At 41.5% G+C, this 12,359-nt stretch overlaps 1 protein-coding gene across 3 annotated transcripts in view; it reads left to right on the top strand.

Annotated features, from left to right (window-relative positions):
- The first annotated feature begins 3,183 nt into the window (after positions 1–3,183).
- Positions 3,184–12,359, top strand: part of AHCYL2 (adenosylhomocysteinase like 2) — a 163,623-nt gene continuing 154,447 nt past the window's right edge. For 2 of the 3 annotated variants that reach the window (XM_081800114.1, XM_081800112.1), the window contains exon 1: positions 3,184–3,601. In XM_081800114.1, the coding sequence (XP_081656240.1) occupies positions 3,239–3,601 (363 nt within the window). In that variant the 5' untranslated portion in view covers positions 3,184–3,238. The remainder of the gene's footprint in view (positions 3,602–12,359) is intronic. The other variant, XM_081800115.1, reaches the window with a different exon arrangement.

The raw sequence follows: 12,359 nt of genomic DNA, 5'->3' as shown, positions 1-12,359 counted from the left end.
AGGCTACCTGGTATCTACAGATGGCTATCTATCTGAACATGCAGCTTGCAAACACAGAAGAATTTTTGGTGAAGCATTGGCTGGACATTTGGGTGAAGTTTTAAGATCCTAACCCAGAGGAAGGAGAGTGGCATATAGAAACACAAGGCCCTCCATACGCAGTGGGAAGTCATGGACCACATGTACTCAGTGACTGCCCAATCCCATACTTCTTATTGGACAGGTAATCTTGCAGTATAAAGAACTTTGACTTCTGGTCCTCAATCTGCTGCTAAATTTGAAGTGACTCTAAGTAAATCATTTTAACTTCAGTTATTAATCTCATTATTTTTACAATGTGAGGATTAGAGGACCCTTCCCACTATATGTAATTCTCTGGGTTTGCTATCTCCATTGTTGAGTGAAAGCAGCAAGGCTCCTGGCTACTATTTGTAAGAAGGAGAATACATACATAAATACATAGAATATTTCCAGAAGGATGCGGATGAAACTTAACTGGTTGCATGCAGGGAGAGGAACTGAAGATGATTTACTTTTCACGAAATACTCTTGTATCTTTTGAACTTTGAAAAAGAAACTAACAAATAAATATTTCATAAACCTGTGCTTAATCAGCCTGTTTCCAGCATGGTATTTCCATCTTCACCTGTGCCTGGTGCCCCTCAGTAACAAAGACGGCAGAAGCAACAGGTGTGTAGGATGGAGTTGAGGAGGGTTGAGGAGTGTGCCCTGATGTTGGGTCCTAACCAGCAGAGGTTAGGTCCTAACCAGCAGAGGGTGCCTGGATAAATAAAGGATGAATATCAGTTTCTTTCCAGCATTCCAACTCTTACGGTTTTGTAACCACATCCCACTGAGGAATTAATTCCTCTCTTCAGTAATCAATTCTAGTGGCAGTCCAGGTAGGCAGCTGCTGTCTATGAGCTCCAACACATGCCAGATGGCTGTACCATAGGTCCCTTGTGTAGCAAGAGGAAGAAAGAAATCAGTTATAGAGCTGCTAATCTCTGCTCCGACAGCTGGAGGATGAAGCTCTGCGTTGGTCCTTTATAACGGGAAGGAAATTCTGAAAGCCACAGTGTGAAAAGAAACCTTAAGAAGCCCTCGGGTCTGGGGGACTTGTGGGCTTTGTGAAATGGCAATGCTCCCATGCCTTCCAACACATAGTGTTAGGCATAAATTTGAAGACCAGGATACAAAAGACTCCATTCAGGGTAAAACAACTCCACAAATGAACAGATTTCCCAAGATAGCTGTAGCACAGGGAAGTAGGAGATAAGACAGATGATTTCTTTCTCTCTTTGCCAGGGAAAATTTACGCTAAAGACTAGATGTCCAGAGGTCTTCTGGGATTGTCAGGGCTATCGCTTACTCTCTGAACAACCATAAACTGTAAGATTCCCCCTTGCCTCAGTTTCCATGAGAATAGAGAAGAAATAACCTAACCCATAATCTGTCACTCAGTCAATTGCATTGTAATATATTTTTTCTTCTTCTTTATCTTTTTTTTAAGATTTTATTTATTTATTTGAGAGAGTGAGAGAGTGCAAGCACAAGAGGTGGGGTAGGGGCAGCAGGAGAGGGAGAGGCAGACTCCCCGCTGAGCAGGGAGTGCGACCCCAGGATTTTGACCTAAGCTGAAGGCAGATACTTAACCAACTGAGCCACCCAGGTACCTCTAATGTATTCTCTTTTTTCAAATGTTATTTACACAGTAAAATCTTATGGAATGTGAAATTTTGTATCCTGCTTTTTAGCATGTTATCACATCATAAACCTTTATTTCTCTTCATCATTAAAAAAAGCTCTTGGCAAACTTAATTTTATTTATTTTTTGAAGGATTTTATTCATTTGACAGAGAGACAGTGAGAGAGGGAACACAAACAGGGGGAGCGGGAGAGGGAGAAGCAGGCTCTCCTCTGAGCAGGGAGCCCTATAAGCGGCTCGATCCCAGGACCCCAGGATCATGACCTGAGCGGAAGGCAGATGCTTAACGACTGAGCCACCCAGGTGCCCCCGGCAAACTTATATTTTAAAGGCTGTAACCATTCCCCTATTGCTGGACATTAGTTTCAAAACCTTTTTGTTACTAAAAATAAAACTGCTGTAGGTTTTTGTGCTTACATCTTTTAAAATAAAACAAAAATTTTATCTGGCAAACCTAGCTCGGCATCAATAAACGATCTAAAACCTTGAAAAAAACCCCATAAAACTAGTACAAAGTCATCTCAAATCTCATCACTTAAGGAAATCACTGTTCATGTTTTAGTTAATATGCCTCTCTGCTTACATATTTATCTGAATTTCATATTATTGCCCTAGTAGAATTAATAGGTCAGAAGATTTGGCCTTGCTTAAGGCTACGTGTTATTCCTTAGCTTTGGAAATTTCGACCTAGTGATAGCTAACTTCTTTTTTAGAGTGATTTTAAACTTCCAAACTCAAAACGTGCCAGGATTTGCCACAGCACGTAAGGTCCTATTTTTATTCGTTGTACAAACAAAGCCATTAAAATTCGGAAAGGTGTGTCGGGGTCCCGACTTCACAGAAACGTAAAAATCAAGCCACTTCAAGCCTTAGGCCGGCACTGTCCCCACGTGACGTCTTCGCTTTTCCTTTAAATGCCTGGTCACGTGATCACAGACGCGCACAGACGGAGGAAATTCATGCTGTCAGAGTATGGAGTCATTCCTCCCCCACATTTCCAACCCTAGGGTTCCTGGCTTTCCTTTCCCGGAAGCCGCAACTCCTGAAGAGACTTTCTTCCTCATCCTCTACGTCTTGTCACCTAATCTCACTCCTTTCCTTTCCGTTAGTCGCGAGTGCTAGAGCTCCATCTCTCTTACAGAATCCCACTAGCCAGAGACAGGGCGACTGGGACTACGACTCCCAGGAGACATCGCGGGCCCCGCCCCCGCCGCCTCGCAGTGTAGGTCGGGGGCTGAGGTCCCACGGTCTTCTGGCCGCGTGCTGCCCGGAGCAAGCGCACTACAGGTCCCGTGGCGCCTCGCGCGCGAGCCGAGCCACGCCGGGGCGGGGCGGGGCCGGGCGGGGCCGGGCGGGGTGGGGCGGGAGAGGCCGGGGCGGGCTGGCCGGCGGGCGGAGGAAGGGGTGGGAGCGGAGGCGATGGAGGGGAGGAGTGGGGGAATGGGGGAGGGCAGGGGACGGGAGGCGGGAGGCGGGGCCGAGCTGGAGCCGGAGCTGGAGTCTGAGCCGGCGGTTGCAGTGGAGGCGGTGATGTCGGTGCAGGTTGTGTCAGCAGCGGCTGCCGCGAAGGTGCCTGAGGTGGAGCTGAAGGACCTGAGCCCCTCCGAGGCGGAGCCGCAACTGGGACTGAGCACCGCGGCTGTGAGCGCCATGGCCCCCCCAGCAGGCGGCGGGGACCCTGAGGCTCCAGCTCCCCCCGCGGAGCGGCCCCCGGCCCCTGGCCCGGGCTCGGGGCCCGCCGCCGCTCTCAGCCCTGCCGCCGGGAAAGTGCCTCAGGCGTCGGCCATGAAGCGGAGCGACCCTCATCACCAGCACCAGCGGCACCGCGACGGCGGCGAGGCCCTGGTTAGCCCCGACGGCACCGTCACCGAGGCGCCGCGCACAGTCAAGAAGGTATTGGGGCCGGGCTGCCTCTCGCGGAGAGAGGGAGGAGGGAGGGGGAACCGCAGATCCTCGCGGCAGGGCAGCACCACCCTCCACGCCCTCTCTTCCGATCGTACTAGCCGGGAGAGCCCTCTCCCCCTCAAATCCACTCTCTCAGAGATGCCTCCACCTGCGCCCAGTGCTGGGGAGCGAAGACTCCAGGTGGCACGGCCGTACTTCGCTATGAATAACATGGAGGTAGCGCTCTCCGCTACTACTTGGAATAGGCAGGGGAGGAGAGGCACCTAATACTACCCTTCGCCCCCGCATCCAGCACACTCCCATGTGTTATATTCCAGACCATTCAGGGAGAAGACCCCGATGGTATAGGAAGACCTTACGGCTTCTGAGAGTTCACCCAGCAATAAGGGTGGAAACGTCTTTTCTATTTGGAGAACGAGTAAGCAGTAGTTAACCTCGCATTGAAATCCTCAGTCGTCTGGTTTCTGTACAGATGATGACTTTCTGCCTTTCTGTGGCCAGCCGCTTCCATAGAGCGGTACTGATGCTGTGCCCTTCATTCCAGATACTGCAGTATCCTTGCATCTTCTCTGAATGTAGAAGGGTAATGGAGAGAGTCTCTTCACTCTTTTCCCTTCGGATATTCGTCCCCTCTGCTTAGTAGTCGGCCACCAGGGTTATTCGACTGTGTGTGAAGAGAATGATTGTTTCATTGGTTCCTCTATTACGATCTGGAAGTGTTAGGAAGAATGCTTCTACTTTGGGGAAAGGCAGTCATTGTGAGGCTGTCTGTCTCATTCGTCAGCTTCTTTCAGACATAGTTTTGAAGAGCCAGTAGTCTCAGCACACCAAGAAGTGAGCCTAGATGTGTGATACTCCAGTATTACCCTTACAGTGGCCATCCGTGGTGGTGTGTCTCTCCTCTCATAAAGCGAAATCAGCCCAGGGATAAAGGGGCAAATGTTGGAAAAGACAGAGGTATGGATCATAAAAAAGGGATTTATGGCTCTAATTTCTAAGGCATTATATGAACACAGTGATTTATTTATTTTTTAATTGTTGTGAGTGATTTTTAATTGCTTTGTCAGAACAGCAGTAAAGTGATGAGAAGTCTGCAGTGGTTTCACTGTGTAACGCCTGGCTGAATTGGAACTCTGGATCCAGCCTAACTTTTGTTGTAATAGTTTCATGATTAAGGTATAAAGCAGATAACTGTTTCATTCTAATTCCCTAAGTATAGGTGATAGATGACGTCAGATGCAAGACTGAGGGAATTTGTTTAATTATGCTTTAGGACAGTGTCTGTCTCATTTGCAGTATGAAACTCCTCTGAAAGGAATTATAGGAGGCAGCACAGATCCTGGGGCTGGTAGTATCTGGGTATGTGTCCTGAAATCTGAAACATTTCTGACTGGTTGAGTTGCTTTATAACTTTGGCCAAATCTTTTTTCTGTGATTAGGGATCTTTCCGTGTAAAATCTGTAACTTGATTAGATCTCTTGAGGGTAATAGTGTTTAACAAATTACTTTTAGGGCATGGAATTTACAAAGTCAGGCAGATCTGGGTTTCAATACTAGTATAGTATCCTCACTAACTAGTGTGAAAGTTACAAAATAACCATCTGAATTCTCTGAATCTTAGTTTCCGCTTGTATAAAATGAGGGTATTAATATGATTGAGGATTAGAAATATTTGTAAAGGGCTTTAGCGTTGAACTTGGCACATATACTAGGGGCTTAAGAGGTGATAGCTATTATTATTAAGGATGATTTTATTTTATTCGTCCTCCCATCATGGTTTAAGTGCATGTCCCTGTGACCTCCCCTGAAAGGTACGTCCCATTCAATAGATTCTATATAAAGAAGTTAAAAAATCCCGGGCTAGCATATCAGTTTGTTTTTCTTAAATCTAGATGTGCTTCGTGCCCATTTTCCTTGTCCAGAACCACTTTCTTCCTGTTTTTCCAGCATCAAAATGTAGGTTCCATGATTCTAGATTTACTCAGCAGCCTCAAGGCTATGGAAGACAGGGCTGAGCTTGCCTTACAATGTTAATTGCAACCAGAAAACAACTTTTGCTGGAACTTAAGCAGTTGAAGCTCTGGGGCAAGGATACAGCTGTATGACACAACTAAAGGCATTGCTGAGCTCCATTTTGGCGATAGAATCTTTAACTTTCTTGATATTGAATTGACTAAATTAAAATAAGTGCAGGAGACTGCCCTTCTTTTCCCAAGTTGAAAGTCGCCTCACTAAGGGACTGCAGTGTGACATTTTGATTTGTTCAGTCTTTCTTGATTCTTAGATTGTTTATTTAAATAATCATAATGACCTCGACACCCTTCTGCTTTTACTGTAGGGAAGGGACTGGGAGTACTAGGGCTTGAAATAGCTGCCTTTGTATGTGTAATTGGTGACTACTGCTTTTATTTTGTAACGGTCACATACAAGCTTATTTATCTTAAGTCACATTTTTGTTGATGTTTCCCTTACACTATTCATGTATTTGTCATCAGTTTTCTTAGGTCTGGTACTCTGCTTAGCCACACAAGGGAAATAAACTTTTTATAAGAGCCAGAATTCCCAAGTGCAGTAGTTAACAAGGGTGAACATATGGTGTGCAGGTTACTTAGTCACATCTTATGTTTGGCTCCTACCTCCATCGTGTAACTTGTGGCGCTGTGGGGACCAGATCTTGTCATCATGCTATCATAAATTTGTATTAATGTCTTTCTTCATAAGCTCATATCAAGTGAACCCAACCAAAAATCTCTGTAAGAAGTGATTTGTGAAATAGGCAGATAAATTCCAAGTGAATGCAGTAGTAATAGTTGAGAGGATTTCTTTCCTGTGTTCTTAAAAATAGGATAATAAGAGTGTCATAGCACAGCAGGGAAGACAAGGCAGGAGAGGATATATTTCAGAAAAGTTAAAAAACTTTCTGACAGTAAGGCTGCAAGCCTAAGAACTGCAGCTCGTTTGTGCTTACATCAGTATTGGTAATGACCATGTTCAAGCAGTCTTTTTTTTTTTTTTGGCAAACGTATCCACTTTGTACTGGATTTGTTTCTGTCAGCAGAGAATGAGTTGAGCCATGTTAGTTCTTTCTTGCCCTGAATTCTTTAAGCTCTTGATTTGGTTCATTATAGATTACTAAAATGGAACCTTTTGGTTATAGGAATGGGAATGTGGGAACAGTATGACTCCTTTTGCCAGTTAGGAAAAAACAGTCTTACAAAATGTTCAGTAAGACAGTTGGCAGATTGATCTGAATATGATTTACCATTCATTGGCCTTTTCTATTCCAGGAATTATTATACGCATTTTTCTAATCTTGACAACAACACATTGAGATATAGGTGGCATTATCTCCATTTTACAGATAAAGAAATGAGGTCCTGAGAGATAAAGTGCCTTGCCCAAGGTTATATATCTAGCAAGTTGCAGAGGTAGGACTCAAATCTGTTTTAAACCTTTACCTATTTCCAAAGCCCATGTCCTTTTTATTATACCACACTGATTCTTTCTAAATTTTTAGATGCTGGATTCTGGTCTTTGCCCAGAAATCTTTGAGAATACTTAGTGAACTCTAAGGTACTCCTATCTGGCCAAAGGTTTAGGTCGCTCCAAAACCAAAGTAAGGAGGGTCTGAGTCAGGATTCTAGGAATAAGACAGGAAAAAAAAAAAAAGCACAAATGTAGAACCTCAAAAAGTTGTAAAATTATAAGGAAGAAGAGTATCTTATATATAAAAAAGTGTTCCAAAATCAATGATGCATTTTCACATTAATAATTTACTGACAATCTGATAAATTTGTCCTTACTTTTAAAAAAATGTATCCATATTTTTAAAGTTATAAATAAATCTGAAGGACCGAAGAATATGCTCTTTCTTTCTGTCCAGCTAACAATTTTTTTCCTGTTCTTTAAGTCCTACTTTCTTTATGAATGAGTCTCTCATTAAGCCTTTTGAAAATTAGAAGGAGAAGCACACTGTTGTGTATTCCGGCTACATACCAGGCACTGTATTAGAGCCTTGCATACACTATTTTACTTAATCCTTGTAAGAACTCTTGGAGATAGGTAGTATTCTCTTTGTTTTATTGAGGAAACAGAATTGAAGAATTAAGGAATTTGTCTTAAGGTTACACATTTAGTAATGTGATGGAGCTAACAGAACTCTAATCTGTTTGACTCCAAAGCCTAGACTCTCTTGCTTTTCAGTTGAAGTTTCATTTCTCTGTTCCAAAGCTCAGATTGAACTTTTTAAATCTTAGTTAATTTGTATATTTTTTGTGGATGTTTTTGTTATTTCACTAACAGGCAGTTTCTTTTTATTTGTTGAGCTTGTGTAATGGTCTTACCATATATTTGAACATTTATGAGTTTTCTGAGAAAGTAGCCCGTATTTTGTATTAGCATAATTTGTGAATTCTCTTCTCCTTGGGCCTGGGAAAGATTGAAAATAGAGGTGTTTTGGGAGGTTGGTCAGAGCTGAAGTTGCAGTTGTATATTTGATGTCTTGTCCAGTTAATTGAAGAAATGGATAATTCGTGAAGAAGGGAGAGTGAGCTTCTTTATTACAGAAAGTGTTTCTCTATCCTGCAATGAAAGGGGAAAAGAAAAGATTTATTGAAAATTTTATTTAGGCTCCTTGTCGAGTTGAGTTTATAAAGAATATACAGTTTCTCTCATGGTAGCCTTTGTTTAAATAAATCACGAGAGAAGTACAACTGAGGCATATGGGAGAGCAATCCTGACAGTTGCCCCGATCCATCACCCTGCCATCGTGTTCAAGTGCTATGCACAATTACAGGAGCTGAAATTCCATTTACCTAGTAAAAGGTTAAGTAAGCTTGATCAGGTTTCTATGGAATTTGTAGGAGCTTTTTATAGTCTGAATGACCTGTGGCCCGAGAGTTAGAGCAGAGCAGAGGAAAAAGTAGATTGAAATTCCCTGTTACAGTTCTGAGTCTAAAGCTATTTTGATTAAATAACTTAAGACATGATATGTATGATTTTTAGTCCCCTCTTCCCCAACTATATCCTGCAACAATTCAGTTAGCCATTTTCCTTCTTGGACACTGGACACTTGGACAGCATTAATAGCTAGTGATTTCCTATTCTTTTCTTTAAGGTTCTATCAGTAGAAATATATTGGTTTGGGCCACCTGGTTTTTCTAAGCTCAGAACCTGTATTGGTTTGGGCCACCTGGTTTTTCTAAGCTCAGAACCGGTTCTAGAGCTGGTTGACTATAAATCAGGCTTTTCCTTAGAGCCTTTCTGAATACTGCAAAGCTGTCATTGAGAGTTAAGTAACCTGAGGCTAAAACTGACTTCATCTTCCCTATAAACTTATCTCCTGCAGTGCTCCATGTGAACCCTTTTGATCACTCTAACAGCTTTGGTACTGTTGACTACCTTGTCTTGGAAAATTCTCTTGGCTTCGGTTATGACTCTTGACTTATGGCTGCCATTTACTGAAAACCTACTCTGTGCCAGACAGCTATCTCATCTCATTTAATCCTCATAACAACTTTATCAGATGAATATTATTCACTTTATTTTACAGATGAGAAAATATAGGCTCAAAGCGAATAATTAACTTGCTCAAGGCTTTGCCAGTCTGTGATGCCTTTGGGGTTAGTGAGATGAAACACTGCCCACAGCGACAGTGGGAGGCTTTGTCACACTGCCAACCCCCTCCTTCTCTGACCAAATTCCATGTGAAATCTGCTTAAGCTCCTGCACCTGGGCTGCTGTGAAGACCACTCTGCAACCTTTTAGATTTCAGAATCTGCACTCCTTAGAGAGAAGGCCTAAACCACCATGCCTCACATCTCTGTTTGCCTCATTTACTATCTGACGTCCTGTTATCCATTATCTTCTAATACTCATTCCCTTACCACTCTCCTCATCCTCTCTGCTGATCCAGTTCCCCCAGATCTTTGCACCATGTCCTCTACAACTTCCCCCTCCATTATCAATAAATCCCCAAGTAGCATCAGCCTCTAGCAGCAAGATCAAGTTACAGGGGCAACAGTGGGGGAGTTGTTAGTGTGGCATCTCGTATTCAGAACTATAATGGTGAAACCCAAGCCGCAGCACCTCCTGCTTAACATTAGCAATCATGTCTTTGCCAGCCCCATTCTGTGTATGATTTTGGGTGCTGTTTTTTAGCTTTGTGGCCCTGAAGCAGGTTCTCCACCCTGAGAGCTGAACCATGGAGCTGAGAGTTGCTAGAGAAAACCAGAAAACCAGGCAGAATGATGTCACTGAATTCATAATTGTCAACCTCATGTGCATAATCAGCATTGCCTAACAATATTATACATTTCTCTAGTACGTTCACTTTCCTACCCACTGCAAATGACTGTTTCATACTGTCTCTCTTTCTAATCTCATGTGTTCTTTTTAAACCAGTGATATGCCTTATACTTTAGTATAAAAACAGAAGCCACCAAAAGGGAATTCCTTCATTTCTGTACCTCCCAAATCGACAGACCTACCTGCATCTGGGGCTTAGCTTTTTCTCCTTCCCACCTGTTAGATAGAGGAAGCATCCTTCATTCTGTAGAGACCTCTCTACAGGTGCTGTAATCACATTCTCCTGTCCTAAAGAACTTCTTCCTCTGATTATTTCCTCTTTCTACTAAAGCCATTCCTGCAGTATTCCAACTTGATTTAATCTCTACCAGTTTGAAAACCCTATCCTCTAAACCCTATATCTCCTCTCTGCTTCTCTCCTATCTTTCTACTCCCTTTCACAGCTAAGCTTATTAAAGGAGCTTTCAGCACACACTATGTACATTTTTTCTTTCCACAAACTCTTTAACCCACTCCCACCTTAATGCTCTGACCAGAACAAAATCCTCTTGCTAACGTTGCTAATGTCCCATCAGATTGGGAAACATGGTAGTCTGTTTTTTCAGCCCTCATCAAGACCTTGGTAACATTTGACACCAACTTCTTACCCACTCTCCTCTCTTGCTTCCATGACACAGCTCTTTATTAGTTTTCTTCTTATTTCTTCGGCCACTTCTTCTCAGTCTCCTTTGTTGGCTCTTTCTCCTTGATCCTGAGCTGTCTGCTCTTTCCATTGTGTTTTCTTCCTAAGTCATCCACACCATTCCTATACCTTTAAGTGTCATCTACATCCCAGCAACTCCCCAGATTATTTCTTTAGCTAAGACCCCTCTTCCAAATGCCAATCTTGTATGTGCCCAACTGCCTACTTGCAGTTGGACTTAAGAATTAACATGTCCAAAATGGATATTTTTGTCTAATCCCCAAAATATGTTCTTGTTTTCTTCGTATCAGTTAAATGGTGTTTACATTATTTTTCTTCCCTTTAAAAAAATGTTTTTAATTGCACAAGTAATGCCTGAATATTTTCTTATAAAATAATTCAGTTTAATAAAGCAGAAGTCCTTCCTTGGTCCTCAGCCAGTCTCATTGCCTTCTCCACAGGCGACTTCTGCTATCTATCAATTTATCCTTCTTGACTTTTTTTTTTTCCCTATATTTGCACATAGAAGAATTTGTAGTTTTATAATAACTTTTACATAAATAAAAGCATACTATATATTTGCAGGTTGTTTTTTTTTTCACTTGGAGCTCTTTCCATATCAATATATATAGATCTCTCTTAGTCTTTTTGACACTGAATTGATTTCCAAAGTTCATACTATTGTTGTTTATTAAATCATTCTTCTGCTGATACATATTTCACTTAATTTTTTTTTTCCTTTATAGACAGTGCTATAGTAACTACCTGTATGCATTTGTGTGCATGTGTCAGTGTTTTTCTAGGGTAGATACCTAAAAGCAGAATTCTGGAGTTGAAAGATAATCCACATTTTAAACTTAATGCCTTCAAAAATGTAGTACCATTTTATACATTAACTAACTATAAACAAGACAACCCTTTCACCACACCTTTACCAACCACTGGGTATTTTTATGTCTTTTATGAGGAAAATTGTTTACTGTTGTTTTTATTAGCGTTTTTTCCTACTTAACAATATTTATTGAGTGACTACTATGTGCCAAATGCTAGGGGTACAGCAGTGAGCAAAATAGATGAAGATCTCTGCCCTCCTACTGACTTGTGTTTTTCATGTCAGCTTGTAGGAATTCTTTACTATTCTGGATATTTTTTTCTATTTTATTTCTTACTGACTTGTGACTTTGTTTATGATTTTGAAAGTTTTTATGTAGTCAGATTGGGCAGTGTTTTCCTTCATGACTTAAACATTTTGTGTCTTAGAATAGCCTTTTCTACCCCAGTTTATAAACAAATTATTTTATGTTTTCTTCAACTGTTTTTATGGCTGTGTTTATTATATCTTGGTCCCCAGTCCATCTGGAATGGACTGGAATTCAGTTTTGTTCATAATGTAAGATAGGGACTGTTTGTGATATAAGATAGCTCTATTTGTTCCAAAATAAAATTTAATATTTTACTTTTTCAGGTTTGTTTTCTATTTCTTTTTCTTTAACTTGTCCTTCTCCACTGTTTTTATTTCTTTTAGCTGGACATATAGATGTAACTTTAGATTGAAGACTATTTAAGTCAAGAATGACACTAAAAATTGCCATCCTGGCAGTACTGAGTGCTTATAGTGAGTTATTCATCGAAGCACTTGCTATTGTAGCAAATTTTACTTATTGTTTATAAACAAACATAATTATAAATGTTTATTATTGTTTAGTGGATCTAAATTTATGTTTTGATAGAAACTGGAGCCTCAGTGATATTTTAGAT

The sequence above is a fragment of the Leptonychotes weddellii genome, chromosome 12 (genome assembly GCF_054177405.1).
Source record: "Leptonychotes weddellii isolate Sample4059 chromosome 12, ASM5417740v2, whole genome shotgun sequence".
In the NCBI taxonomy this organism is placed as follows: domain Eukaryota; kingdom Metazoa; phylum Chordata; class Mammalia; order Carnivora; family Phocidae; genus Leptonychotes; species Leptonychotes weddellii.
This window is presented reverse-complemented; position numbering and strand designations above follow the sequence as displayed.